Consider the following 25,756-nt stretch of genomic DNA (forward strand, 5'->3'; position numbering starts at 1 on the left):
CTAAAAATACAAAAATTAGCTGGGTGTGGTGGTGGGAGCCTGTAATCCCAGCTACTCAGGAGGCTGAGGTAGGAGAATCGCTTGAACCCAGGAGGCAGAGGTTGCAGTGAGCCGAGACCACACCACTGCACTCCAGCCTGGGCAACAGAGTAAGACTGTGCCTCAAATTAAAAAAAAAAAAAGAAAGAAAAGAAATACATTGTGTTATAGAGGTGGGAATAACACAAAAAGGTCCAAAGATGTGTTTTAGGATAAAGTCTTCCATTTCACCGCAGGATACTTAAAAAATACTTTTCACCTCTACACTGGGTGGGGTACATCTTCCCAAATCACCTGCTTCCAACAGGAGGCATACTTTCTTGTCTTAGGGTAATTCCCAATTAATAACAGAAGGCACACCAGACTTCTGACATAAAAGCAATGCCTCTAATCTGGAACAGTGAACCAAGTATTGTTAAAAGAATCAAACAAGATAACAATTTTTAAAAAACCTATGCAATACAAATAATATATCACATAATTATATATAGTATTCTAACTAAAATTTTAGATATAATTTTATGAGTCATCTCATTCTTGCTGTTTTGTTACCTTTTTCCACTCAGCAATGTATCATGAAAGTCTTAATGAAAATGAATACAGATCAACTTCACTCCTTAATGACTATGTAGAATACTATTCAGACTATACTTTAATGTATTTATTTAGCCAATCTCCTTCTAAGTTGGTCCAATTTTTTGGCACGACAAACCACCCCATAGTAAACAACTTTGTACATACAGCCCTGCATTTACCCAACTTTTTTCTTCAGGAAAGGTTCTTAAAAATATAATTTATAATTTTAAAATAAGACTGCCAAATTGCTCATGATAGAGATATAAGTTGACACCCCCACGTTTACAACATAGCCTATTTCTCCACAAACTCACATTAATGTCTACTACTACTTTTAGCTTTACCAATTAAACAGGTAAAATTACTATAAACTTGCTGTTTTAGAATTACTAATAAAGTCAAATACTGCTTTCAATTATGGTCAATCTGTTTTTTTCTCTTGAATGCAATGGTCATTTCCTTTTTTTACTGCAGGATTTCTGTTCCTTAATTCTTAAAAACAATTTTTAATAATTTACTGAAACACTTGAGACTAAAATTACAGAGAGCTACACTACCTTTTAGCAATCATTTCTTACCTGTATCATCAAGCCTCATTATGTCATCTCGTAAATTGGTTCCTCCTGTGGTTGCCATCACTTTGGCCCCTCCCATGTGTTTGCTGACCTGGATGCAAATTTGACTGACCTGTAGAGCAAGTTCTCTAGTGGGAACAATCACCATTGCTGAAACAACATCAAGGAACATATGAGAAAATATGGGGTGAGGTGGGAGAACATACTATACATTATATTTACAAAATTCAAGAAGCTACAGAAATACTGCCCCTTATGATGCAGTGGCTCAAGCCTGTAATCCCAGCACTCTGGGAGGCCAAGGTGGACAGATCATGAGGTCAGGAGTTTGAGAGCAGCCTGACCAACATGGTGAAACGCCATCTCTACTAAAAATACAAAAATTATCCAGGCTTGGTGGCATGCAGCTGTAATACCACCTACTCAGGAGGCTGAAGCAGGAGAATCACTTGAACCCTGGAGGCGGAGATTGCAGTGAGCGAAGATCACGCCACTGCACTCCAGCCTGGGTGACAGAATGAGACTCAGTTTCAAAAAAAAAAGGTGGCCAGACGTGGTGGCTCACACCTATAATGCCAGCACTTTAGGAGTGCTGGGGTCCACCCAAGGTGGGTGGATCACCTGAGGTCTGGAGTTTGAGACCAGCCTGACCCTATCTCCACTAAAACTACAAAATCAGCTAGGCTTGATGGCACATGCCTGTAATCCCAGCTACTAGGGAGGTTGAGGCAGGAGAATCGTGAACCCAGGAGGCAGAGGTTGCAGTGAGCCGAGATCGCACCATTGCACTCCAGTCTGGGCAACAAGAGCAAAACCCTGTCTCAAAAAAAATAAATAAATAAAAATAAAAAAAGAAAAGAAAAGGAAACACTGCCCTTATAATCTAGATACTGAGATGTATTAAAAAATTGGGCTGGGTAGCACAGTGAGTAACTCACACCTGGAATCCCAGCAGTTTTGGAGGCTGAGACGGGAGGATCATTTCAGCTCAGGAGTTTGAGACCAGCCTGGGCAACATAACAAGACCCCATCTCTACTAAAAAAATCAAAAAAACTAAAAGTTGAATCATCACAAGACTCACAGGACATTATGAAAACTCAAATGGACAAATCTCTTTACAAAAAGAGAACTTTTATAGTGTCCCAGATTTAGACTTTCCCTCAGCAATACTATCACATAAATATTACACTTTTCTTTTTTTTTTTTTGAGATGGAGTCTTGTTCTATTGTCCAGGCTGGAGTGCAGTGGCGCCATCTCAGCTCACTGCAACTTCCGCCTCCCAGGTTCAAGTGATTCTCCTGCCTAAGCCTCCTGAGTAACTGGGATTGATTACAGGCGTCTGCCACCACACCCAGCTAATTTTTTGTATTTTTAGTGAAGACAGGGTTTCACCATGTTGGCCCTGCTGGTCTCAAACTCCTGACCTCAAGCAATTCTCCTGCCTCGGCCTCCCAAAGCGCTGGAATTACAGGTGTGAGTCATTGCACCCGGCCTTTTGCTGCTGCTGCTGCTGCTGTTTTTGTTTTGAGACAGAGTCTCGCTCTGTTGCCCAGGCTGGAATGCAGTAGCATGATCTTGGCTCACTGCAACCTCCACCTCCCAGGTTCAAGCAATTCTCCTGCCTCAGCCTCCTGAGTAGCTGGGACTACAGGCACTTGCCACCACACCCAGCTAATTTTTGTGTTTTTAGTAAAGATAGGGTTTCACCACGTTAGCCAGGCTGGTCTTGAACTCCTGACCTCAGGTGACCTGCCCACCTCAGCCTCCAGAAGTGCTGGGATTACAGGCATGAGGCACCACACCCAGCCAATACCCTTTCTTAATTACAAACTTTTAGCATGTTGAGTTGGCAACTATTAGCTCAAAGTTTATTAATATTTCTAAGAGCCCCAACTACATTTGAGTCAGATTCACCAGTGTAAAATACCTAAGTAGGAAACTCCTGCTCTCTAGGTTCTATTTATATCATATGAAAAGTGGGAAGAAAAGGTAATTACAGATTAAGAAAGCTAAAAATGTAAAGTTTCAGAGGTGAAATCTTAATTCCATTAACTTACACTGAATATTAACTATGAAAACTGTTTATTCCCCACTGCCGAGGCTCTTAAAATCTCAGAACCCACAGACTTTAAACAGAAGTTCATGTTTCTACAAGGAATTCTGCTAACACTCATCTGCCACAAGAAATAGTTCCATAGTTTATAAGTAGCAATGTCAACTAATTTAACCTCTCAGGATCTCAGCTGTCTTTTTTTTTTTTTTTTTTTTTTTTTTGAGTTAAGAGCCTCACTCTGTCACCCAGGCTGGAGTACAGTGGCACAATCTTGGCTCACTGCAGCCTCCACCTCCTGGGTTCAAGTGACTCTTGTGACTCAGACTTCTGAGTAGCTGGAATTACAGGTGTATGCCACCACATCCAGCTAATTTTTGTATTTTTAGTAGAGACAAGGTTTCGCAACGTTGGCCAAGCTGGTCTTAAATATCTGGCCTCAGGTGACCCACCCACTTTGACCTCCCAAAGTGCTGGGATTACAGGCTGTGAGGCACCGTGCCCAGCCTCAGCTTTCCTACCTATAGGGCACTAATACTTATTTTTCCTGTCTCACTGGAATGCTGTCAAAACTGTGTATCATATAAAAACACTCTTAAAACTAGAAATCTGTAAAAAGCTGGGAATCATTTTAAAAAGACCATCATCAGGCTAAAAAAAAATCTGAAAAGAAAGAATACAGATTTTAGATAATGTAAATTCTGACTAAAAAAAGGCGTAGTATCTTCTACACATAGCTCCAAGGCTGAAACTCCCATTTTTAGTTTAAAAACAAACTTTTGTTCAACTAACCTTGTATATTGTCCTTCTTCAGGTCTAGCCGTTCAAGTAAGGGAATGAGGTAGGCACCGCTCTTGCCTGTTCCATTTTTTGCTCTAGCTAAGATATCCCTACCAGATAAAGCAATGGGAATGCTCTCCTCCTAAAAGAGATAAGACAATACAAAATTGTGAATTTAGTACACAAGCAAATTCCTCTCTGAAATACACTGAAGGATACCTCTTTTCGGTATTGCTTTAAGTATCCTACATTTGAATTCTACATGAATAGCAGAGATCCAAGTAAATCAGCAGGACCAGTCAACATCAACATCATTATAAACCAGTATTTACTAGAACTGCTCACAGAATTTTAAATTGTAACCCAATGTTATAAAAACTGTGTTATGTGTCTGAAGAAAACAACAAAGAAAGTGGAGGAACTCAGGCTGACCCATAAATAGCACTTGAAAATACAGACAAAACAAAAGCAAAGCCTCCTTCAAACAAAAATTGGAAAAATGGCCAGGCACAGCAGCTCATGCCTGTAATCCCAGCACACTGGGAGGCAGAAGTGGGGGATGGCTTGAGCCCAGGAGTTCAACACCAGCCTGGGCAATTGGGCAACATGAAAAAAACCCCAACTCTACAAAAATTACAGAAATTAGCTGGGTGTGGTGGTAGGTGTCTGTAACCCTTGAGAGGCTGAGCCAGGAGGTCAAGGGTGAAGTGAGCCATGATTGCACCACTGTACTCCAGCACGAAAGAGCTCTTGTCTCCAAAAAAAAAAAAAAAAAAAAAAAAGCTAGACACAGTGGCTCACATCTGTAATCCCACCATTACGGGAGACCAAAGCAAAAGGATCACTTGAGCCCAGGAGTTTGAGACCAGCCTAGGCAAGATGGTGAGACCCCATCTCTACAAAAATTTTTAAAGGAAAAAGCAAAAACAATTCCAAGGTAAGACTATATATATTTTGACTAGCAAACCAATTTGACCAGTGAAAAACTGTAGCTTGGACACCTCATCCCTGCAACAAAACATGAATAGGCTGGGAAAGCTTAATTTCAGGTCCTACTTGTCATTTATTATTATATAGTAAGTAAATCTCCAATGTCTGTCTCACAGCCTACTTCTCTGTTCTGAAATGTTCTATTGAGGGTTCAATTCTATTGCAGTTATCTCAAATACGGTCACATCACTAAAGGTGACCTCTCATTTTAATATTTGGCTTACTTTGTTACATATTTTGCAAATGGTAACAATAGTTCATAATAACTTAAATTTCTCAGACAACAGCAAAGGATTCTCAAAAGTTACTGAAAAATAAATAGACATAAATAAAAAGAGGTCAGGAGTTCAAGAACAGCCTGGGCAACATGGCAAGAATCCCCTCTCTACAAAAACAAAACAACAACAACGAAAAAGCTCAATTAGTTGTTAAAACTGTTAAAAGGAAATGATGTGAATTTTTTTTTTTTTTTTTTGAGATGGAGTCTCGCTCTGTCACCCAGGCTGGAGTGCAGTGGTGCAATCTTGGCTCACTGCAAGCTTGGCCTCCCGGGTTCACGCAATTCTCCTGCCTCAGCCTCCTGAGTAGCTGGGACTACAGGCGCCCGCCACCACACCCAGCTAATTTTTTTTGTATTTTTAGTAGAGACGGGGTTTCACTATGTTAGCCAGGATAGTCTTCTCCTGACCTCGTCATCCGCCCACCTCGGCCTTCCAAAGTGCTGGGATTACAGGCGTGAGCCACTGCGCCTGGCCATGATGTGGAATTTTAAATGTTTTTCTTTATTTTTTGAGACAGGGTTTCATTCTTGTCACTCAGGCTGGAGTACAATGGCGCGATCTTGGCTCACTGTAACCTTCGCCTCCTGGTTCAAGTGACTCTCCTGCCTCAGCCTCCTGAGCAGCTTAGACTAAAAGCATGCACCACCACGCCCAGCTAATTCTTGTATTTTTAGTAGAGACAGGGTATTTCACCATGTTGGTCAGGCTGGTCTTGAACTCCTGACCTCAGATGATCCACCGACCTTGGCCTCCCAAAGTGTTGAGATTACACACATGAGCCACCGTGTCTGGCCTGAATTTTTAATTTCTAAAACTAAGACACTAGGAATCAAATTCACAGTCACTGACATTTCTCCCTTCTATGCCTGGGTTAATGACCAAAAAAAAAACCAAACAAACAAAAAACAGCTTTAGCCCTTTAAAGCCGCTATTGCTAGAAATGACTAAATAATAAGCAGGACGACTTCCAACTCCCACAACACTCTTCTACCTAGAGCTCCAATCACAGGATATAAATGGGTTCTATATGGTCAGAACAACACAGCTGCCAGAACAACTGTGAAAATGTTGTTGGCCGGGCGAGACGGCTCATGCCTGTAATCCCAGCACTTTGGGAGGCTGAGGTAGGTGGATCACCTGAGGAGTTTGAGACCAGCCTGGTCAACATGGTGAAACCTCGTCTCTGCTAAAAATACAAAAATTGTCATGGTGCGCACCTGGAGTCCCAGCTACTTGGGAGCCTGAGGCAGGAGAATCGCTTGAGCCCGGGAGGAGGAGCTTGCAGTGAGCCAAGATCGCGCCACTGCACTCCAGCCTGGGCAATGGAGCAAGACTCCATCTCTCACACACACACACACACACACACACACACACACACACACACACGGAGCAAGACTCCATCACACACATACACACACACACACAGAGAGAGAGAGAGAGAGAGAGAGAGAGAGAGAGAGAGAAAGAGAATATTGTTGTCTTCACAGGATTAGTCTGCCCAAGATCACAAAGCAAGAAATGCTTTAGCCAGTACTTGAATGTAGATCTGCACATAACATGTAGGCAAGAAGGTGGAGAAAATGGAACTCTCATACACTGCTAGTGGGAATGTATAGTCATGCTGGAAACCAGTCTTGCGGTTCCTCAAAAGGTTAAACAGAGTTACCATATGAACTAGCAATTCTAGGTATACAGTGAAGAGAAATAAAAATATCTCCACACAAAAACCTGCACCTGAATTTTCACAGCAGCATTATCCTTAATAGTTCCTTCTATGTATTTAACAACAGTACAAACTTTATTCATAAATAAAACTTCATAAGGTTAAAAGCAGGGGCAGTTGCTATTTTAAGAAGGGAACGGGGAAGGCAGCCTGCTATTTTATTTAAAAATCACAAGTTAGGTTTTTCAAATGGATAGCAGTTGAGATCATTAAATCCCCTTCCTACTTCTCAGATTTTCATAAAATAGCACATTAACTCCTCAGTCCTTGGAAAACCACCCCAAATATCTACCAACTGATGAGTGGATAAATCAGTAGTCAAGCCATACAATATTATTCAGCAAAAAGGAATGGAATATTGATACATGCTACAACACAGATGAACTCCGAAAACATTATGCTAAGTCAAAGAAGCCAGTCACAAAAAAAATCACATACTATAGGATTCCATTTATATCACATGTCTAGACTAGGCAAAGCTAGAATGACAGAAAGTATACTAGGAGTGGGAGAAAATGAGGTGTGACTGCTAAAAGGGTTTCTTTTGTGGGACTGATCAAAATGTTCTAAAATTTATTGTGGTAATGGTTGCACAACTCTAAATGCACTAAAAAGCATTAAATTTTATACTTTTGATGTGTGATTTGTTGTTTATATCTCAATAGAGGTATTACCCCAAAAAAACCAACCCCACAAGCTTAGGGCTGACATCTACCACCTTAGGTCTCCAAGTTCACATTCACTGTACCATTTAGATACCGACTGAAGAGTATTTGTTGTATATTGGTTCTCTAGTATCCCTTTGCTAAGTAATACTCCAATTTCCTTCTAAGGAATTACATACGCCCTGCTCTCTCCCCGTCCCAACAAACTAAGCCTCACCAATTTTCTAAGCCAAGTGGTAGACACATAGCCCACACTAGGCCAGCGGAATGTTGCCTCCTAAGAATCTAAATGTTACAGTGCATCCATTACAGCTTCCTAAGTCCTTCGGAGCTATCTCAGTTCTCAGTCATTTCCAAGTACGTTTCTCTAGCTTTCTCAATCTTGTGAATTCCTGATATTTTTCCAATAAATTTCCTTTTGCTTAAGTTAGATCAAGTTGGTTTCTGATGCCTATAATTAACGGTATACTTTCCAATTTCCTAGTATTGAGAGGCATTTTACAAAAGTGTGGTACCAACAAAAGCTCAACATTGCCCAACTAGCTGCATTTACACTGACTGCTTCCTCTTATTTTCCAAACCTTAATTTCCAAGAGGAAAAAAAACCCTAGGGGTACTGCAGAGGAGGTAGCAGTGATTGTTACAGATGTTCGCTGCTTACCAGGAAAAAAAAGGGGAGATAGTAATTTCTAATAATATCTCTAATTTATGCTGCAGATGGTGGCTCACGCCTGTAATCTCAACACTCTGGAAGGCTGAGGCAGAACTGCTTGAGGTCAGGAGTTCAAGACCAGTCAGTGTGACAAAGAGAGACTCTGTCTCCCCGACCCCACCCAAAAACAAAACAAAACAGAATGCACACACAAAAAGCACCACAAAAAACAAACCAAAAAAACTGAGTTTTTAGGAAATAATTTTTTAATCAAAATAAACACATTGTGAGCAGGAGGAATGACTTATTACAGGATTCAGAATGCTATAATTCCTAACTATAAATAGTAAACTATTAATCCTTATTAGACCTTAGTTGATCTGGCACAAAATTTTGTTGCCAACAGTAAGGAGCTTCCATGTTTCCCTCAATAATGAACTACTCATTTCTTCACCTTCTTAGATTTTCGAAAAAGTGTTCAAGAGGTGTGCCCAGGATTTGGAAGCAACAAGAGAGGCCATCTTTCTCAATCATAATCTCAAAGTTAATATAAACTTTCAAATAATGCTAAACAGACAAATACAGTATATTCTTAGGCCTTCCAAAGAAGTCTATGTTCCTATAAAGCTACACCTTTAGAATGGCAGTTATTCTACTGGCCACAGCATCCATACCTAGAACTGGTCACAGATGGCTCTATCAAAGAAATATGTGTGGGAGCAATCTGTAGTATATCTGGTTCCAGGCTATCAATGTAAAAGCTCTTTTGAGAGCATATAATTTTAAGTGCCTCATTCTCCAACTTTTTTTTTTTTTGTGAGACAAGGTCTTGCTCTGTTGCCCAGGATGGAGTGCAGTGGCACAATCCTGGTTCACCTGCAGCCTCAACCTCCTGAACAGCTAAGGCTACATGTCCACCATGCCCAGCTAATTTCTGTACAGTCAGGGTTTTGCCATGTTACTCAGGCTGGTTTTGAACCCCTGGGCTCAAGCAATCCACCCACTTTGGCTTCCCAAAGTGCTGGGATTACAGGTGTGAGCCACTGCACCCAGTCAATTCTCCAATAATCTCACAGCCAAACTGCAACTGAATTCCATCTCAAACAAATATTCAAATGCAGAAGACTCACCCAACTAATCAAGGCAGCTTTAATATTTAGGGGGAAAAAATGCCTGGATGAAACTGTAAAACCAAGCATGATAGAAGACACGCTTTTAGGCATGGGGGAGGGATGACAAAAAAAAAAAAAAAAGAGAGAAGGTAGATAATGGAAAGAATACTAGAAGACAGCCTGCCATGAGGTTATATTTTACCAGGGGGGTGACGGGTGCACCCAAATCTCAGAAATCGCAACTAAAGAATGTACTTGGTCAGGCGTGGTGGCTCATGCCTGTAATTCCAGTACTTTGGGAGGCCGAGAGTGGATCACCTGAGGTCAGGAGTTCAAGACCAACCTGGACAACATGGTGAAACCCCGTCTCCACTAGAAATACAAAAATTAGCCTGATATGCTGGTGCGCACCTGTAATCCCAGTAACTTGGGAGGCTGAGGCATGAGAATCGCTTGAACCTGGGAGGCAGAGATTGCAGTGAGCCAAAAGCACACCATTGCACTCCAGCCTGGGCGACAGAGCGAAACTCTATCTCAAAAACAAAAACAAAAGAAGAATTTACTCATGTAACCAAACACCACCTGTTCCCCAAAAACCTACGAAAATAAAAATAAAAAAATTTTTTTTACTAGGGGATCTGTAGATTTTGTTTTGGTTCTAAAATCCTAATATTTGTGACTTGTTACTCCAAATGACTCTAAGGAACAGATAATCTTGTGCTTTCCACGGATCCCCAGGACAAAACAATAGGAAAGAAAAAGGCAATACAATTGGTGGCCTTGAGTATCTAAAACAATATACTCATAACAATACCTTGCTATTTCAAAATACTTTGGTTATACCCTACATTTGATCTTCACAATAAAAATCCCGTGCGAGAGTACTTATTTCTACTTTACAGAAAAAGCTAGATGTCAGACTGGTTAAGTGGCTGAAGAGTTAATTGCCTATATGCTATGCCAACACTGAGAATACTAGTAACAAAGTTAATTTTAAATTTTAATACAAGGTAAGAAATAGGAGTTAACAAATACCCATTAAGAATGAGGACTGGGCTAAGTGCAGTGGCTCACACCTATAATTCTAGCATGTTGGGAAGCCAAGGCAGGAGGACTGCTTGAGTCCAGGAGGTCAAGACCAGCCTGGTCAACATGGCAAAACCTTGACTTTACCAAAAAAAAAAAAAAGAAAAAAGAAAGAAAAAGAAGAAAAGAAAGGAAGCTAGGTGTGGTGGTACTCCACTATCATCCTTACTCAGGAGGCTGGAGCAGGAGTATCATGCGAGCCCAGGAGTTTGAGGCTGCAGTGAGCTAGGATTGTGACACTGCACTCCAGCCCAGGCAACTCAGTAAGACTCCGTCTCTTTAACATAAATTTAAAACAATTACGTCTCCTAAATTAACTAATTTCCTTTTTTGAAACTATTATATAAAATAACCCATAACATTTTTTGGGCATTTATCATGTACTAGGCATTATACTAAGCACATGAACTATCTCATTTAATCTTTACTACAACCCTATGATATTATACTATCACCTCAATTATATAGGTCAGGAGTCCAAGACTTACAGCTCCCAAATAACCAATTTATGAAGGAGCAGAGCTGGGATTCAACCTGGGCAGTTCCCTACACCATGTTCACCTGCAGACATGAGTTACCTAAGTTTCATCAAAGCATGCTAAATAAGCACAGGCACTATGCTAAGTACTAGAAATAAAAGCTGAATGATGCAGTTCCTACTGTAGCAGAACTCTCCTAAGACTTCAGTGGGCCAGGCGCGGTGGCTCACACCTGTAATCCCAACACTTTGGGAGGCTGAGGCAGGCGGATCACAAGGTCAGGAGATGGAGACCATCCTGGCCAACATGGTGAAACCCCGTCTCTACTAAACTACCAAAAAAAAAAAAAAAAACTAGCTGGGCGCGGAGTCAGGCGCCTGTAGTCCCAGCTACACGGGACGCTAATGGTGTGAACCTGGGGGGTGGAGCTTGCAGTGAGCCGAGATCACACCACTGCACTCCAGCCTGGGCAACAGACTGAGACTCTGTCTCAAAAAAAAAAAAAAAGAATCAAGGATCCTTGGATGTCAATGCTGGGCCAAGGTAGATATAAGATATGCCTGCCATCATGTTATGTCAAAAAACAAGAAAGGGGCTGGGTGCAGTGGCTCACATCTATAATCCCAGCACTTTAGGAAGCCAAGGTTGGCGATCACTTGAGATCAGGAGTTCGAGACCAGCCTGGCCTACATGGTGAAACCCTGTCTCTACTAAAAATACAAAAATTAGCTAGGTGTGGTAGCACACATCTGTAATTTCAGCTACTGGGGAAGCTGAGACACAACTGCTTGAACCCAGGATGGGGAGGCTGTAGTGAGCCGAGATCATGCCACTGCACTCTAGCCTCTGTGACAGAGCTAGACTCCGTCTCAAAAAAAATAAATAAAAGCAAGAAAGTACTCAAGAAAAATGAAGGGGACACATCATAAAAACATAGGAATCAACCTGAAAGAGCTTACACTGGCCAGATCTAGGATATTTTTAGGGGGGGGAAAAAAACAAAAAGGGTGAGTATAAGTCCATACTGATAACAGATAAATATGGATGAGGAGAAGGGAAGTTTCTTCTTTATAGGGGCAAATACAGAGGGAGTGCTAGAATTGGAAAGTCATCATAACCCATGAGAGCAGAGATGAGCTCAAGCAAGAATCACCAATAGGTGCTAAAACTAGAGGGGAAATTTTGTGATTTTTTTAAACAAGTATCATGCCATGAATTGAAGATACAAAGTCAAATCCCACCTCTACCACTCATGAGTTACAAGTATCTTTGGCTAAGTTAAGTTTCTCAAGCTCGGCACAACTGACATTTTGGGCCACAAAATTCTTTGTTGTAAGGGGCTGTCCTTTAGCATCCCCCCATTAATGATAATCAAAAATGTTTCTACAAATTGCTAAATGTCCCCTGGGAGACAAAAATTCTCCCTGGTTGAAAACAATACGCTAAGAGAACTAACTGCTCTGAACTTTTGTTTTCTCATCCACAAAATGGGGATAATACCTAGCCTGAATATCTATCTTACTGGGTTGAGGGAGGAGGGTGGCCATAGTATTACTGTATTTGCATGGTCTCAAAACACACCCCAGACTGCTTATTCATCTCAACGGAGAGGAGAAAGAGCAGTAATTATAGAATGGAAAAATCACACAACACCTTGACAGGATAATCAAAATTAACATCACCAAAGAGGAATAAATGGACACTATGTACACCTTCAAACATGATACCCTGAGAAGGCCATAATGTGATTTCTGCATTATTCAGGCTGAGAAAGCCTAACTTGAATCTAATTACTTTGGAATATCAGAAAATCCCAAAATGGGAAATGTTCCATTAATAAAAAAAGGAGGCCAGGCATGGTGGCTAATGTCTGTAATCCTAGCACTATGGCGAACCCAGCCTGGATAACACGGCAAAACCCCATCCCTACAAAAAAGTACAAAAATTAGCTGGGTGTTGTGGCACATGCCTGTAGTCCCAGCTACTCAGGCGGCTGAATGCAGGAGGATCACTTGAGCCCAGGAGGTCAAGGCTGCAGTAAGCCGAGATTAGGCCACTGAACTCCAGCCTGGGTAACAGGGCAAGACCCTGTCTCAAAAAAAAAAAAAAAAAAAAAAAAAAAAAAAGAGGGGTGGGGGAAAGGGGTTGTAGGCTGTATTTTTAATATGTCGATGTCATAAAAAGAAGAAAAAACACTAGGGAAACGCTAATGACTAAAAAAGACATAACTACAAGTAATACCTGACCCTAGACTGGATCCTGTATAGAAGAAAAAGACAGCTATAAAGGACATGTTTGGGTCCATTAATAATTAGAATGACAGATGAGACAAAAGTATTTTGTCAATGTTAATTGAAGGTAACTGTATTGTGGTTACATAAGAGAATATCCTACTCTTAAGAAATATACACTGAAATATTTAGAGTTGTAAAGACCATGATTTTCTACTTTACCCTTAAATATTTCAGAAAAACTGTGTACACGAGAGAAAAATGTTAGTTCACTATACCACTTCCGCAGAGCAAAAAGAAAACTGTTTAATGGCTGACACATAACCTTATATATGTTATAAAAACGGTTAACCTACCTGAATAGGAGATGGCTTTTCCCAGCCCATTTCAAAAATTCCCATCAGTAACTCCCGTTTCAAACAGTAATCTTCAAACTCATTTCCTTTTGTGGAGGTCACATCCTAGTCAAACAAACAAAAGGAACAATAAAAGAATAAATAACACTGTTCGGTAAATTTGGTGTCCTTTGGAAAATTTATCTGGGTCGGACGTGGTGGCTCATGCCTATAATCCCAGCACTTTGGGAGGCCAAGGCGGGCAGATCACCTGAGGTCAGAAGTTCAAGACCAGCCTGGCCAACATGGTGAAACTCCATCTCTATGAAAAATACAAAAAATTAGCCAGGGTGGTGGCGCACGCCTGTAGTCCCAGCTACTCGGGAGGCTGAGGCAGGAGAATCGCTTGAACCCAGGAGACAGGTTGCATTGAGCCCCGATCGCACCCACTGCAGAGCCTGGGGGGACAAAGCCAGACTCCATCTCAATTAAAAAAAAACAAAAAAAAACAAGGAAAGAAAACTTATCTGACTTCAGTACTTTACCTGCCCAATCTTAAATATAAATACATGCAGATTACTTGTTTTAATCTGTATTTCAACTTTTCCTGAAGAAAAACCACTTGTACTGCTTTGACACACAAGCTATTTAAAAAACTATGTTTTGGGGAAAGGGCACTTGGTCATAGCCTTTTTTTTTTTTTTGAGAGATGGAGTCTCGCTCTGTCACTCAGGATGGAGTGCAGTGACGCGATCTTGGCTCACTGCAACCTCCGCCTCCCAGTTTCAAGTGATTCTCCTGTCTCAGCCTCCTGAGTAGCCGGACTACAGGCGCCCGCCACCACACTCGACTAATTTTTGTATTTTTAGTAGCGACAGGGTTTCAACATGTTGACCAGGCTAGTCTCGAACTCCTGAAATCAGGTGATCCGCCTGCCTCGCCCTCCCAAAGTGCTGGGAATACAGGCAAGAGCCACTGCGCCGGGTCCCTCGTCAGTCTTCTAAGGACTGGTGGAATAGTGTTATTTTTTTACACAAATATCATGCCATGAATTGCAAATCACAAGATATGAAGTCAAATCCCACCTCTACCACTCATGAGCTACAGATTACAGATATCTTTGGCTAAGTCAAATTTCTCAAGCTCAGCACTACTGACATTTTGGGCCACAAAATTCTTTGTTTTAAAGGGCTGTCCTTTAGCATCCCCCCATTGATAAGCAAAAATGTTTCTACAAATTGCTAAATGCCCCCTGGGGGACAAAAATTCTCCCTGGTTGAAAACAATACACTAAGGTAACTAACTACTCCGAACTTTTGTTTTCTCATCCATAAAATGGGAATACACAGCCTGAATATCTATCTTACTGGGTTGGAGGAGGAGGGTGGCAGCGGTGTTATGGTCCTGAAACCAATTCCCTCCAGATACCGAGGGACAGCTGTACTTCACTTCTAGTTCCCCACCATTATTCTACTTGCATTTTACAACCAACTTACCGAAGTTTTGATTCTAAGATCCTTTGGAGGGAGTTTTAAAGTCTTTTTCCAGTCATCACCAGGTCTAGAGAGAATACAGTAAATTTGAAGTATCAAAATTTATAGCATCCAAGATGATTCATCTCAATTATAATTGTCTTTAAAAGCATGGTAAGTTTAATATGTTCCATTTAATATATCTAACAAGATAATTAAACAACTTTAGAAAAAGTGTTCTTACACAGAAACAATCTCAGGAGGATAAAAAAAATCAAGAACAGAAGGGATTAAGGCATCCATCGTCTTAAGCAATATTGTATACCGTGTAACTGTTGTCAAAAGGTGTTTTGTTTGACCTACACAGCGTGTGTTTGAATTTAAATTGGTTTACATTAGTTTTCAACATTTAAAAGTTGTAAGATTTTATATATCTTATAGAACTCCTGGGTTCAAGCAATCCGCCTGCTTCGGTCTCCTAAAGTGCTACGATTACAGGTGTGAACCACCATGGCCGGTTATTCTCATTTTTAAAACAGGTTAACAGGCCAGGCATGGTGGCTCATACCGGTAATCCCAGCACTTGGGAAGCCGAGGCAGGCAGATCACTTGAGGTCAGGAGTTCGAGACTAGCCTGGCCAATATGGTGAAACCCCATCTACACTAAAAATACAAAAATTAGCCAGGCATGGTGGGCACATCTGTAGCCCCAGCTACTCGGGAGGCTGAGGCAGGGGAATCACTTGAACCTGGGAGGCAGACACTGCAGCGAGCCAAGCTCACGACACTGCACTCTAGCCTGAGTGACAGAAGGAGACTGTCTCAAAAATAAGTAAGCCGGGTGCCGTGGCTCACGCCTGTAATCCTAACACTTTGGGAGGCCGAGGCAAGTGGATCACCTGAAGTCAGGAGTTCAAGAGTAGCCTGGCCAATATGGTGAAACCCCGTTTCTACTAAAAATACAAAAATTAGCTAGGCATGGTGGCATGCGCCTGTAATCCCAGCTACTCAGGAGGCTGAGGCAGGAGAATCGCTTGAACCGGGAAGCCAATATCACGCCACTGCACCCCGCGACACAGCAAGACTCCGTACCAATAAACAAAACAAAACAGGTTAACAGTTACATCAAATAATTGATGTAATGCACTCAGCACAGTGCCTGGCAAAATAATAGCACAATATTAGCCAATGAGCATCTCTTAAACTTTTTTTTTTATTGGAAATGCCAGAAACCATGAAAAAGAATAAAAACAAGGAGAATATAAATAAACTTTCTTTTGGGCCAAGTAAAAACCTCAAGCAATAAATACTCAAAGCATCTAATAATTAAAAAGATCAGGGAACATCTGCAGACAAAGCATTTAACTGTGACATCTTTGAAAAAGTTTTCACTGTAGCTGTTCTTACATAACCAGAGTCCCCAAAACATTTCAAATGCTCAACTGACAGAAAAAAAGACCACTTACTTTACTTAAAACTAGGTCTTACATAATGCAAATACTCTAACACTGGTACCTTTTGCTACCAATTCCAAGACTACTATACTAAAGCCTTTTTTTTTTTTTTTCCTGAGATGGAGTCTTGCTCTGTCACCCAGGCTAGAGTGCAGTGGCATGATCTCAACTCACTGCAACCTCCACCTCCTGGGGTTTAAGCAATTTTCCAGCCTCAGCCTCCAGAGTAGGTGGGATTACAGGAGCCTGCCACCACACCCTGCTAGTTTTTGTATTTTTAGTAGAGACAGGGTTTCACCACGTTGGTCAGGCTGGTCTCGAACTCCTGACCTTGTGATCCGCCTGCCTCGGCCTCCCGAAGTGCTGGGATTAGAGGCGTGAGCCACCGCGCCCAGCCTACTAAAGCCTTTCATCTAAGTCTGTATCATCAAAGTTTCTGATTAAAAAATGTCAGTATGACATACTGTTGAATTCAACAAAATAGTGAATAATAATGCATAAGATACAATCCAAAGCTTGAACACAAGAAATTTATAATCTTTTTTTGTTTTGTTTTGTTTTTTGAGACGGAGTCTCGCTCTGTCGCCCAGGCTGGAGTGCAGTGGCCCAATCTCAGTTCACTGCAAGCTCCGCCTCCCGGGTTTACGCCATTCTCCTGCTTCTGCCTCCTGAGTAGCTGGGACTACAGGCGCCCGCCACCTCACCCAGCTAGTTTTTTGTATTTTTTAGTAGAGACGGGGTTTCACTGCGTTAGCCAGGATGGTCTTGATCTCCTGACCACCCGTCTCGGCCTCCCAAAGTGCTGGGATTACAGGCTTGAGCCACTGCGCCCGACCAGAAATTTATAATCTTATGAGATGAAAAAACTATTTAAAGTGACAAAGTAAGTGACAGAGGTAAGTATTAGAAGCGTTCTGAGACACTTGACGGGATCTAGAGGACTTCATGGAAGAGATAGCACAGAAAATGAGATCTGAAGAACTTACAGAATTGAAAAGAAACCATTAATCGTAGGAAAACCAGAAAAGAAAACCCACTGTTGTCCCAAAATCAGAATTTACTATTTTTTTGAGATGGGGTCTTGCCCTGTCACCCAGGCTTCAGTGCAGTGGTGCCATCATAGCTCACCACAGCCTTTATTATTTGTAGAGACAGGGTCTTGCTATGCTGCCCAGGTTAGTCTCAACGTCCTGGCCTCAAGTGATCTTCCCACCTCAGCCTCCCAAAGTGCTGGGATGAACAGCATGAGCCATCATACCCAGCCCCAGAATTTTTAAAATAGAAAATATTCTCATAGGCCAGGTGCGGTGGCTCATGCCTGTAATCCCAGCACTCTGGGAGGCTGAGGTGGGCAGATCACCTGAGGTCAGCAATTCAAGGGTAGCCTGGCCAACATGGTGAAATCTCATCTCTACTAAAAATACAAATATTAGCCAGGTGTGATGGTGGACACCTGTAATCCCAGCTACTTGGGAGGCTGAGGCAGGAGAATGGCTGGAACCCAGAAGGTGGAGGTTGCAGTGAGTCGAGATCACACCACTGCATTCCAGCCTGGGCAAGATAGTGAGAGTCCATCTCAAAAAAAAAAAAAATTAAAAATAGGCTGGGCGCAGTGGCTCACATCTGTAATCCCAGTACTGTGAGAGGTCAAGGTGGGCAGATCACTTGAGCTCAGGGTTCCAGACCAGCCTGGGCAATACAACAAAACCCTGTTGCTGCTGGCACAAGCCAGTAGTCCCCACTATTTGTAGGGCTGAGGCAGAAGGGTCACTTGAGCCTGGGAAGCTGAGGCTGCAGTGAGCCGTGATCATGCCACCATACTCCAGCCTGGGCAACAAAGTGAGACCCTGTCTCAAAAAAATAAAAAAAAAAGTTATTAAAAAACAATTAAAATTAGTCTAAATTTTGCTAACCTACTTACATTCTGTCAAGACAAACTACAACCAAAGTAGTATTCATTTCTATACCAATTAAAGCATTCACCTTAAAAATAATGGAATATACACTAATACCAATTCTACCAGTGACCTAACCAATTCTGTTGAAAATTAGTTATTAGAGGTCCTAGTGAAACACATACAGTAACTATACAACAGTGTGGTAGCTTGTATAAGCTATTCTTCTGTAGGAAGTGAAAAGATTTAGGTTGTAATAAAACACATACCTCAGTTCAGTAACCCAGTGTCAACATCTTATAAAGATTCCCAGGGTTAAATTATTTCACATGGCAAGTTTTGTTTTTTTGGAGACGGAGTCTGTCACCCAGGCTGGAGTGCAGTGGCACAATCTTGGCTCTCTGCAACCTCCACCTCCTGGGTTCAACTGATTCTCCTGCCTCAGCCTCCTGAGTAGCTGGGATTACAGGTGCATGCCACTACACCCAGCTAATTTTTGTATTTTTAGTAAAGACAGGGTTTCACCATGTTGGTCAGGCTGGCCTCGAACTCTTGACCTCAAGATCTGCCCGCCTCAGCCTCCCGAAGTGCTGGGATTACAGGCGTGAGCTACTGCACTTGGCCTTTTTTTTTTCTTTTTTCTTTTTTGTGAGATAGAGTTTCACTCTTGTTGCCCAGGCTGGAGTGCAACAGTGCAATCTCAGCTCAATGCAACCTCCGCCTCCCAGGTTCAAGTGATTCTCCTGCCTCAGTCTCCCGAGTAGCGTTATAGGCATGCGCCACCACGCCCAGCTAATTTTGTATTTTTAGTAGAAACACGGTTTCTCCATGTTTGTCAGGCTGATCTTGAACTCCCAACCTCAGGTGATCTGCCTGCCTCGGCCTCCCAATGTGCTGGGATTACAGGCACTTGCCACCGTGCCCGGCCCTGTATGGCAAGTTCTTAACAAAAGCCAAACATCAATTGGAGCCAAGAATCTTGAATGTTAATTTCCTATAGCTGAATCTTTTACAGTGATGGTTACCATTCAAATACTCTAATTAAAACATACACTTAAAAGTAACAAGTAGCCTACATACTTTCAGCTTTAAAAGAAAAAAATACCCTCTAGTAAGAGGAGGCTCTTCAATTTTAAGGTTAACAAAAGGTTTCTGAGACTGTTCAGAACTTTGTTCTGTGAGTCCAAAATTCTTAGTTCCCGTTTTATATGTAAAAGGAAAAACAAAAAAAATATTTTTTTTCTGGTAGAGACAGAGTCTCGTTATGTTGCCTAGGTTGGTCTCAAAATCCTGGACTCAAGTGATCCTCCCACATTGGCCTCCCCAAAGTACAGGGATTACAGCCCTGAATCACCTCAATAGCCAACTTTTATTTTTTTTAAAAGTAAAACAGCTAAGTTCCATAAGCTAAAAAAAGTTATGAGGAAATTTTCTGAGTGAACAATGCTTGGAGTTCAGAAGGCTGGGCAAGTCTTTAAATACTCTAAAGACTCAGACTGAGTCTTTAAATTTAATACTTCAAGTTGGCTTTATGTGCTGTTTAGGGTAAGGTGCAGTCATAACAACACTAAATAAACTATACTGACAAAAACAAGATGACTAATAATTTTATTCATTTATAACAAACTAAGCTAATAACTTTTACACTAATTATGAAAGCCAAAAATGTTTCCAAAAACCATTTATACAAAATTTGTGTATATCATCTGTCCTTAGGATCACTACATGCTGAATAAATTATGGCAGAAATAATGTCACTCTATTGCAAATACCTACTGGCCATAAAACAAAGTCATCTGTTCTCTATTTGGAATCAAAATGGTTAAATTATGGCATAAGTATTAATAGTCAACACCAAAGTAACAAAAATCTTGGTTCCCCAAAAGTGTTTATTATTTACTCTAACACTTACTTAATAGTGGTGGTCATACTCTGTGCTTGCTGCTGAGTGCCATTATTGATTGTGTTGGTGTTTTTCAGCTGGTTCATCTGTTGCTGTGTTTGTGTGCCCCCTCCTCCAGGGCCACCAGTGGGTTTCACAGGGCCTCTCAGCTGACCATTTTGACTGGACAGACCCATTATAACAGGGTTCTCTGTTCTGGCCGTGCTCATGCTGTTTTAGTTGCAAAGGTGTCTTTCAAACTTCAAAACTTTTGAAAGTCAGTAGAGAAACTGTAATAACAGTTTATTAGGCTCTCCAAAATGAAGAGATAAATAAGTCTTGCTCAATAAATGAGTCCTTTATTGCAATGCAGGCAAGCACCTGTAAGTCTCTGAACGGTAAGCAGCAGTAACTTGCTCCCTTGCACGGAATCAACTTTTTATTTTTAAAAAGCCCTCTGACAAGCTTGAGTTATGTCTGAATTCACTCACGTCAATCTGAAACAAACAAACAAAATTAAATTAGCAAACACAACAGAAAAACTTTGTTTCCTTTTTAAAAGAACTCCTTTGAAAGAACTCTCCTCTTTTATATTTAAGAATTAATAATACAGCTACACTTAGACCAAATCACTAGCCAAGCTAGGAAAGACACAACTTTGAACTATCTCAAAAACACAATGAGGCCAATCTCAAACATTTAAAATTGTTAATTCAAAGCAATCCAGAGAAGATTATGTAGAAAGAGACTAGTAAATTACCACTACTTGTCAAATTATAATCTGTTCAGTTTCCTCCCCATGAATTCTCTAAAAGTCTCTGACATCTCTAAAAGTCAGTGATTCATTGCATTACAACTCACTGAAGTATCACACGACTTAAGACAATTCATTAATTTTCTTCTACTTCTGATAGCAATCGAGAGTCTTTATAGACTTAAGTGAGCTTTTGACTTGAACTTCACACTTCCAGGAAAAAAAAAAACACTTTTGTGCCCTTATGAATTTCAACTATTAAACTTCATGGGCTGGGTGTTCGTGGCTCACATCTGTAATCCCAGCACTTTGGGAGGCCAATGCAGGTGAACACTTGAAGTCAGGAGTTAGAGACCAGCATGGACAACATAGTCAAACCTCATCTCTACTAAAAATACAAAATTTAGGCCAGGAGCGGTGGCTCACGCCTGTAATCCCAGCGCTTTGGGAGGCCGAGGTGGGTGGATTACGAGGTCAGGAGTTCAGGATCAGCCTGGCCAAGATGGTGAAACCCAGTCTCTATCAAAAATACGAAAATTAGCCAGGCGTGGAGGCAGGCGCCTGTAATTCCAGCTACAAAGAACTGCTTGAACCCAAGAGGCGGAGGTTGTAGTGAGCCAAGATTGCACCACTGCACTCCAGCCTGGGCAATAGAGCCAGATTCCGTCTCAAAAACAACAACAAAAAAAACCACACAAAATTTAGCCAGGCGTGGTGGCGCACACCTGTAATGGAGTCTCAGCTACTCGGGAGGCTAAGGCCCGAGAATCACTGGAACCTAGGAGACGGAGGCTGCAGTGAGCCGGGCAACAGAGTGAGACTTTGTCTCAAAAAACAACAAAAAAACTTTATGAAGAAAAATGTATTTTCTTTTTTCCTTTTTGTCCTTTAAAACAATAACACGAAGCAATCAAGAGAATAGTGTATTTCTGCCATAATATATTCAGCAAGTAATGATCCTAAGGACAGATGATACACAAATTTTGTATAAATGATTCTTTATTTTGAAACTGACAAAACAAGATAACTCTAATAATTTTATTCATTTATAACAAACTCTGCTAATAACTATTCTAATTTTAAATAGAATTTTTAAAAAAAACAGGAAAATTCCTGTTTTTAAAAAAAAAAAACTGTGGAAGACTAAACACACTAGTAATTTTAAGAAAACTTTCCAAGAAACCCAGAGTAGTAAATCTAATTAATATTTTAAAAAAGCCCAAAAAACAAAAAAACAAAATACTGGCAGGACGGGCACGGTAGCTCATACTTGTAATCCGAACACTTTGGGAGGCCGACGCTGGTGGATTACCTGAGGTCAGGAGTTCAAGACCAGCCTGATCAATATGGTGAAACTCCATTTCCACTAAAATACAAAAATTATCTGGGCGTGGTGGTGGTCCTCTGAAATTACAGGCATGGTAGCGCATGCCTGTAATCCCCAGCTCCTCAGGAGGCTGAGGCAGAAGAATCACCTGAACCCAGGAGGCGGAGGCAACAATGTGCCGAGATCACACCACTGTACTCCAGCCTAGGTAACAAGAGCAAAACTCCGCTTAAAAAAAAAAAGACACAAAACTAGTCAACCTCATTTTAAAATTATCCGTAAATGGAAATTCTTACTTTTATTTTTCATTTTATTTTTTGAGACAAAGAGTCTTGCACTGTCGCCCGGGCTGGAGTGCAATGGCACGCTCTCAGCGCACTGCGACCTCCACCTCCCGGGTTCAAGTGATTCTCCTGCCTCAGCCTCCTGAGTAGCTGGGGATTACAGGCATGCGCTACCATGCCCAGCTAATTTTTGTATTTTTAGTAAAGACGTGGTTTGGACATGTTAGCCAGGCTGGTCTTGAACAATTGACCTCAGGTGATCCGCCCACCTCGGTCTCCCAAAGTGCTGGGATTACACGCGTGAGCCATCCCGCCCAGCCACTTTTATTTATTATTACTACTTTTGAGACATGTTGCCCAGGGTGGAGTGCAGTGGCCTGATCTCAGCTGACTGCAATCTCCACCTCGTGGGTTCAAGCGATCCTCATGCCTTAGCCTCCCGAGTAGCTGGGTGGGATTAGCTGGGTGGGATTACAGTCCGGCTAATTTTTGTATTTTTCAGTAGAGACGGGGTGTTATCAAGTTGGCCAGGCTGGTCTCAAGACTCCTGACCTCAAATATCTGCCCGCTTTAGCCTTCCAAAGTGCTAGGATTACAGGCGAGAGCCACCGTGCCCGGCTGAAATCTTAATTGTAGTTAATAAAAACATACAAAGACCCGAAAACAAAGCCCTACTCTGTTGGCTTTTGATTTAACCCCGTTACATTGCTTTTTTTTGTTTGTTTTTGAGGCGGAGTCTCGCTCTGTCACGCAGGTTGGAGTGCAGTGGCACTATCTCGGCTCCCCGCAACCGCCGCCTACTGCGTTCTCCTGTCTCAGCTTCCAGAGTAGCTGGGATTACAGGCGCCCGCCACCACGCGCAGCTAAATTTTTTGTATATTTAGGAGAGACGGGGTTTTGCCATGTTGGCCAGGCTAGTATCGAACTCCTGACCTCAGCTGATCCGCCTGCCTTGGCCTCCCAAGGTGCTGGGATTACATGCATGAGCCACCGCGCCCAGCAACACCGTCACATTTCTTACATAAAATACACAGCTTACGAGTACTGATTATTTCTGCCATACACCAAGGCATGTGAAACTCAAAATTTTAAAGTCAACAGATCTCAAAATTTATGAGAAAATGCTCCTTGATTATGCCTTCCTTAAAAAAAAAAAAAAAAAAAAAGAACAAGTTGCTCACAAGCAAATCCTGATTATCACATACACAAAGTTGTTTACTTTAAAGTCCTTCTAACATCTTAAGCAGATATGGTTAACAGCTACTTTCCTGTATTGACGGGTTTATATTATGATCAGCGACATCACGCAGTTCACACAGAGACTTAGCTGTTTGCAGAGCACTAAGAGGATGAAAAGGGCAACCTCTAAAGACCGAACGATATCATCATTACTGTCCATCATGCACAGTAAGACCTCCTATATCCTTAAATCCAAAATGAGACTATGTGATAACTGCTCCCTTCTTAAACTGAAACCTGCACTGCAGCTTTGTCTCAGAGAAGGAAATATTCCTCCTATCCCTTCCCAATTTAGATTTGCAAGTTATCTTTCTACATTTTCAAAACAAAACAAAACAAAAAAAACGAGAAACAGACTAGAAACGTAGACTAGTTGGGAGGAGCCCCTAGCGGAGTTAATTACAGCACTTCTCAGATCGTAGTTAGCAATTGACAGTTTCACACCCAAAACAGTATCGTCATCGCCAACAAGAGCTTTTGTTTGCAAATGCAGCGCAGTTTTTCTAAGCTTTGCCTGCAAGTTGGAGTGACTGGGTTTTATTCTGAAGGGAAAGGGGGGCTGTGGAAGAGAAAAGAAAGAGATAAGGGAAAGAGACAAGTCAATGACTGGAGCCCCACAATTGTAGGGAAATTTCTTGCCCTCCCCGCTGCCGCCCCTCGCCCCAAACACACACACGTCAAGTCAGCTCCCTCTGACCATAAACACAAAAGGTTGGGGCTCTGCAATCCTATCTGCGCAATACGAGCCGGCAACCAGCTCCATCAGTAGCAAACAATAGGAACTCCCCCAAGGAGGCCCCAAAGGGACCCCCCAACCCAGAAATCCCCCTCTTTTCCTCCAAGAGTCTGGGGCTCCATATACACCCTCTTGTTATTGACCTGCAAGGCCTACCGCAATCCAGCAGCGGTCAGTTCGCTTCTAAACCGAGCCTTCCAATACAGCATGTCCCTGCCGCCCCCTATAGGGCCGCCTCGTACCCTATAACCTCCACCATCATCCCCCTAAGTCCTTGCCGCCCCCTTCGGCCTCATATTCCCTCATCTTCGATAAAGCTCCTCCGAGTACTTAGCCTGCTCCTCCTGCCGACCCTGCCGCGCACCACATTCCCATATTCGCCTTCTCTCAGGCGCCCCCACTCCACACAGCTGCCGCCCGCTTTCCTCCCCAGGCCCGGCCAGGCCTTAGGCCTCCGCCCAAGAGAGTCCCCCAGAGCCGGCCCGGGAGACTCCCCGCAGCCCCCACAGCGCCGCTGACCTCGACCCCACCGCCTCACCCCAGGCCTCGCGGCTCGGGCCCGTGTCCTACCAAGGAGGCCACTCCCGCTCGGCACCCTCGGTCCTTTATTGTTGACTCGAAGCTCCCAAAATGGCGGCCGCTCCTTCCTCCTCGGAAACCTCCGCCCGCCCCCACTCGGCCCCCTCGCTACGGCCTCCTCCCGCCCCCGCCCCCACCCGGCTCCGAGGGGCGCGCAGCCCGGCCGCCCGCGCCGCCGGCTCCCCCGGCCGTCCAGCCCTACCTCCTCCGCTGCCCGCTCTCGTGGCGCCGCCGAAGTCGCCGCCGGGCTGAGCTAACTCGGCCCCTCTGTCCCCTCCCTCGCTCGCCCGTTCGCCTGCCCGCCGCCTCCTCCCTCTTTCCCTGCCTCTCCGCATGGCGGCGACCGCGGCTCCTCCTCCACTCAAGATGGCGAAACCTCGGCCGCCGCGGCTACATCCGCCGCGGCGTCACTGCCTTCCCGGCCTGGTGGTGAGAGGAAGCCGGGCCGCGAAAGCCTCCTGAGGAGAAAATGGAAGGCCCTTCTCTCACACCGACGAGAAAAGTTCGAGGGGGAAATATGAGTTCCTTTCTGAAGGGACAGGACGGCTGCTTTTCCAC

At 42.7% G+C, this 25,756-nt stretch overlaps 1 protein-coding gene across 3 annotated transcripts in view; it reads right to left on the bottom strand.

Annotated features, from left to right (window-relative positions):
* DDX6 (DEAD-box helicase 6) overlaps positions 1-25,503 on the bottom strand; it is a 43,967-nt gene extending 18,464 nt beyond the window's left edge. Inside the window, exons 1-6 of one of the 3 annotated variants that reach the window (XM_008021118.3) lie at positions 25,401-25,503; positions 20,310-20,776; positions 15,073-15,136; positions 13,598-13,702; positions 4,035-4,164; positions 1,194-1,340 (exon numbers count right to left, since the gene is read on the bottom strand). In XM_008021118.3, coding sequence (XP_008019309.1) covers positions 1,194-1,340; positions 4,035-4,164; positions 13,598-13,702; positions 15,073-15,136; positions 20,310-20,509 — 646 coding nt within the window. In that variant the 5' untranslated portion in view covers positions 20,510-20,776; positions 25,401-25,503. Of the gene's footprint in view, positions 1-1,193; positions 1,341-4,034; positions 4,165-13,597; positions 13,703-15,072; positions 15,137-20,309; positions 20,777-25,157; positions 25,284-25,400 lie in introns of those variants that run through there. The other 2 variants (XM_038005106.2, XM_008021119.3) reach the window with 2 other exon arrangements.
* Positions 25,504-25,756: the final 253 nt, after the last annotated feature.

Source organism: Chlorocebus sabaeus, chromosome 1 (assembly GCF_047675955.1).
Source record: "Chlorocebus sabaeus isolate Y175 chromosome 1, mChlSab1.0.hap1, whole genome shotgun sequence".
NCBI classification, from domain to species: domain Eukaryota; kingdom Metazoa; phylum Chordata; class Mammalia; order Primates; family Cercopithecidae; genus Chlorocebus; species Chlorocebus sabaeus.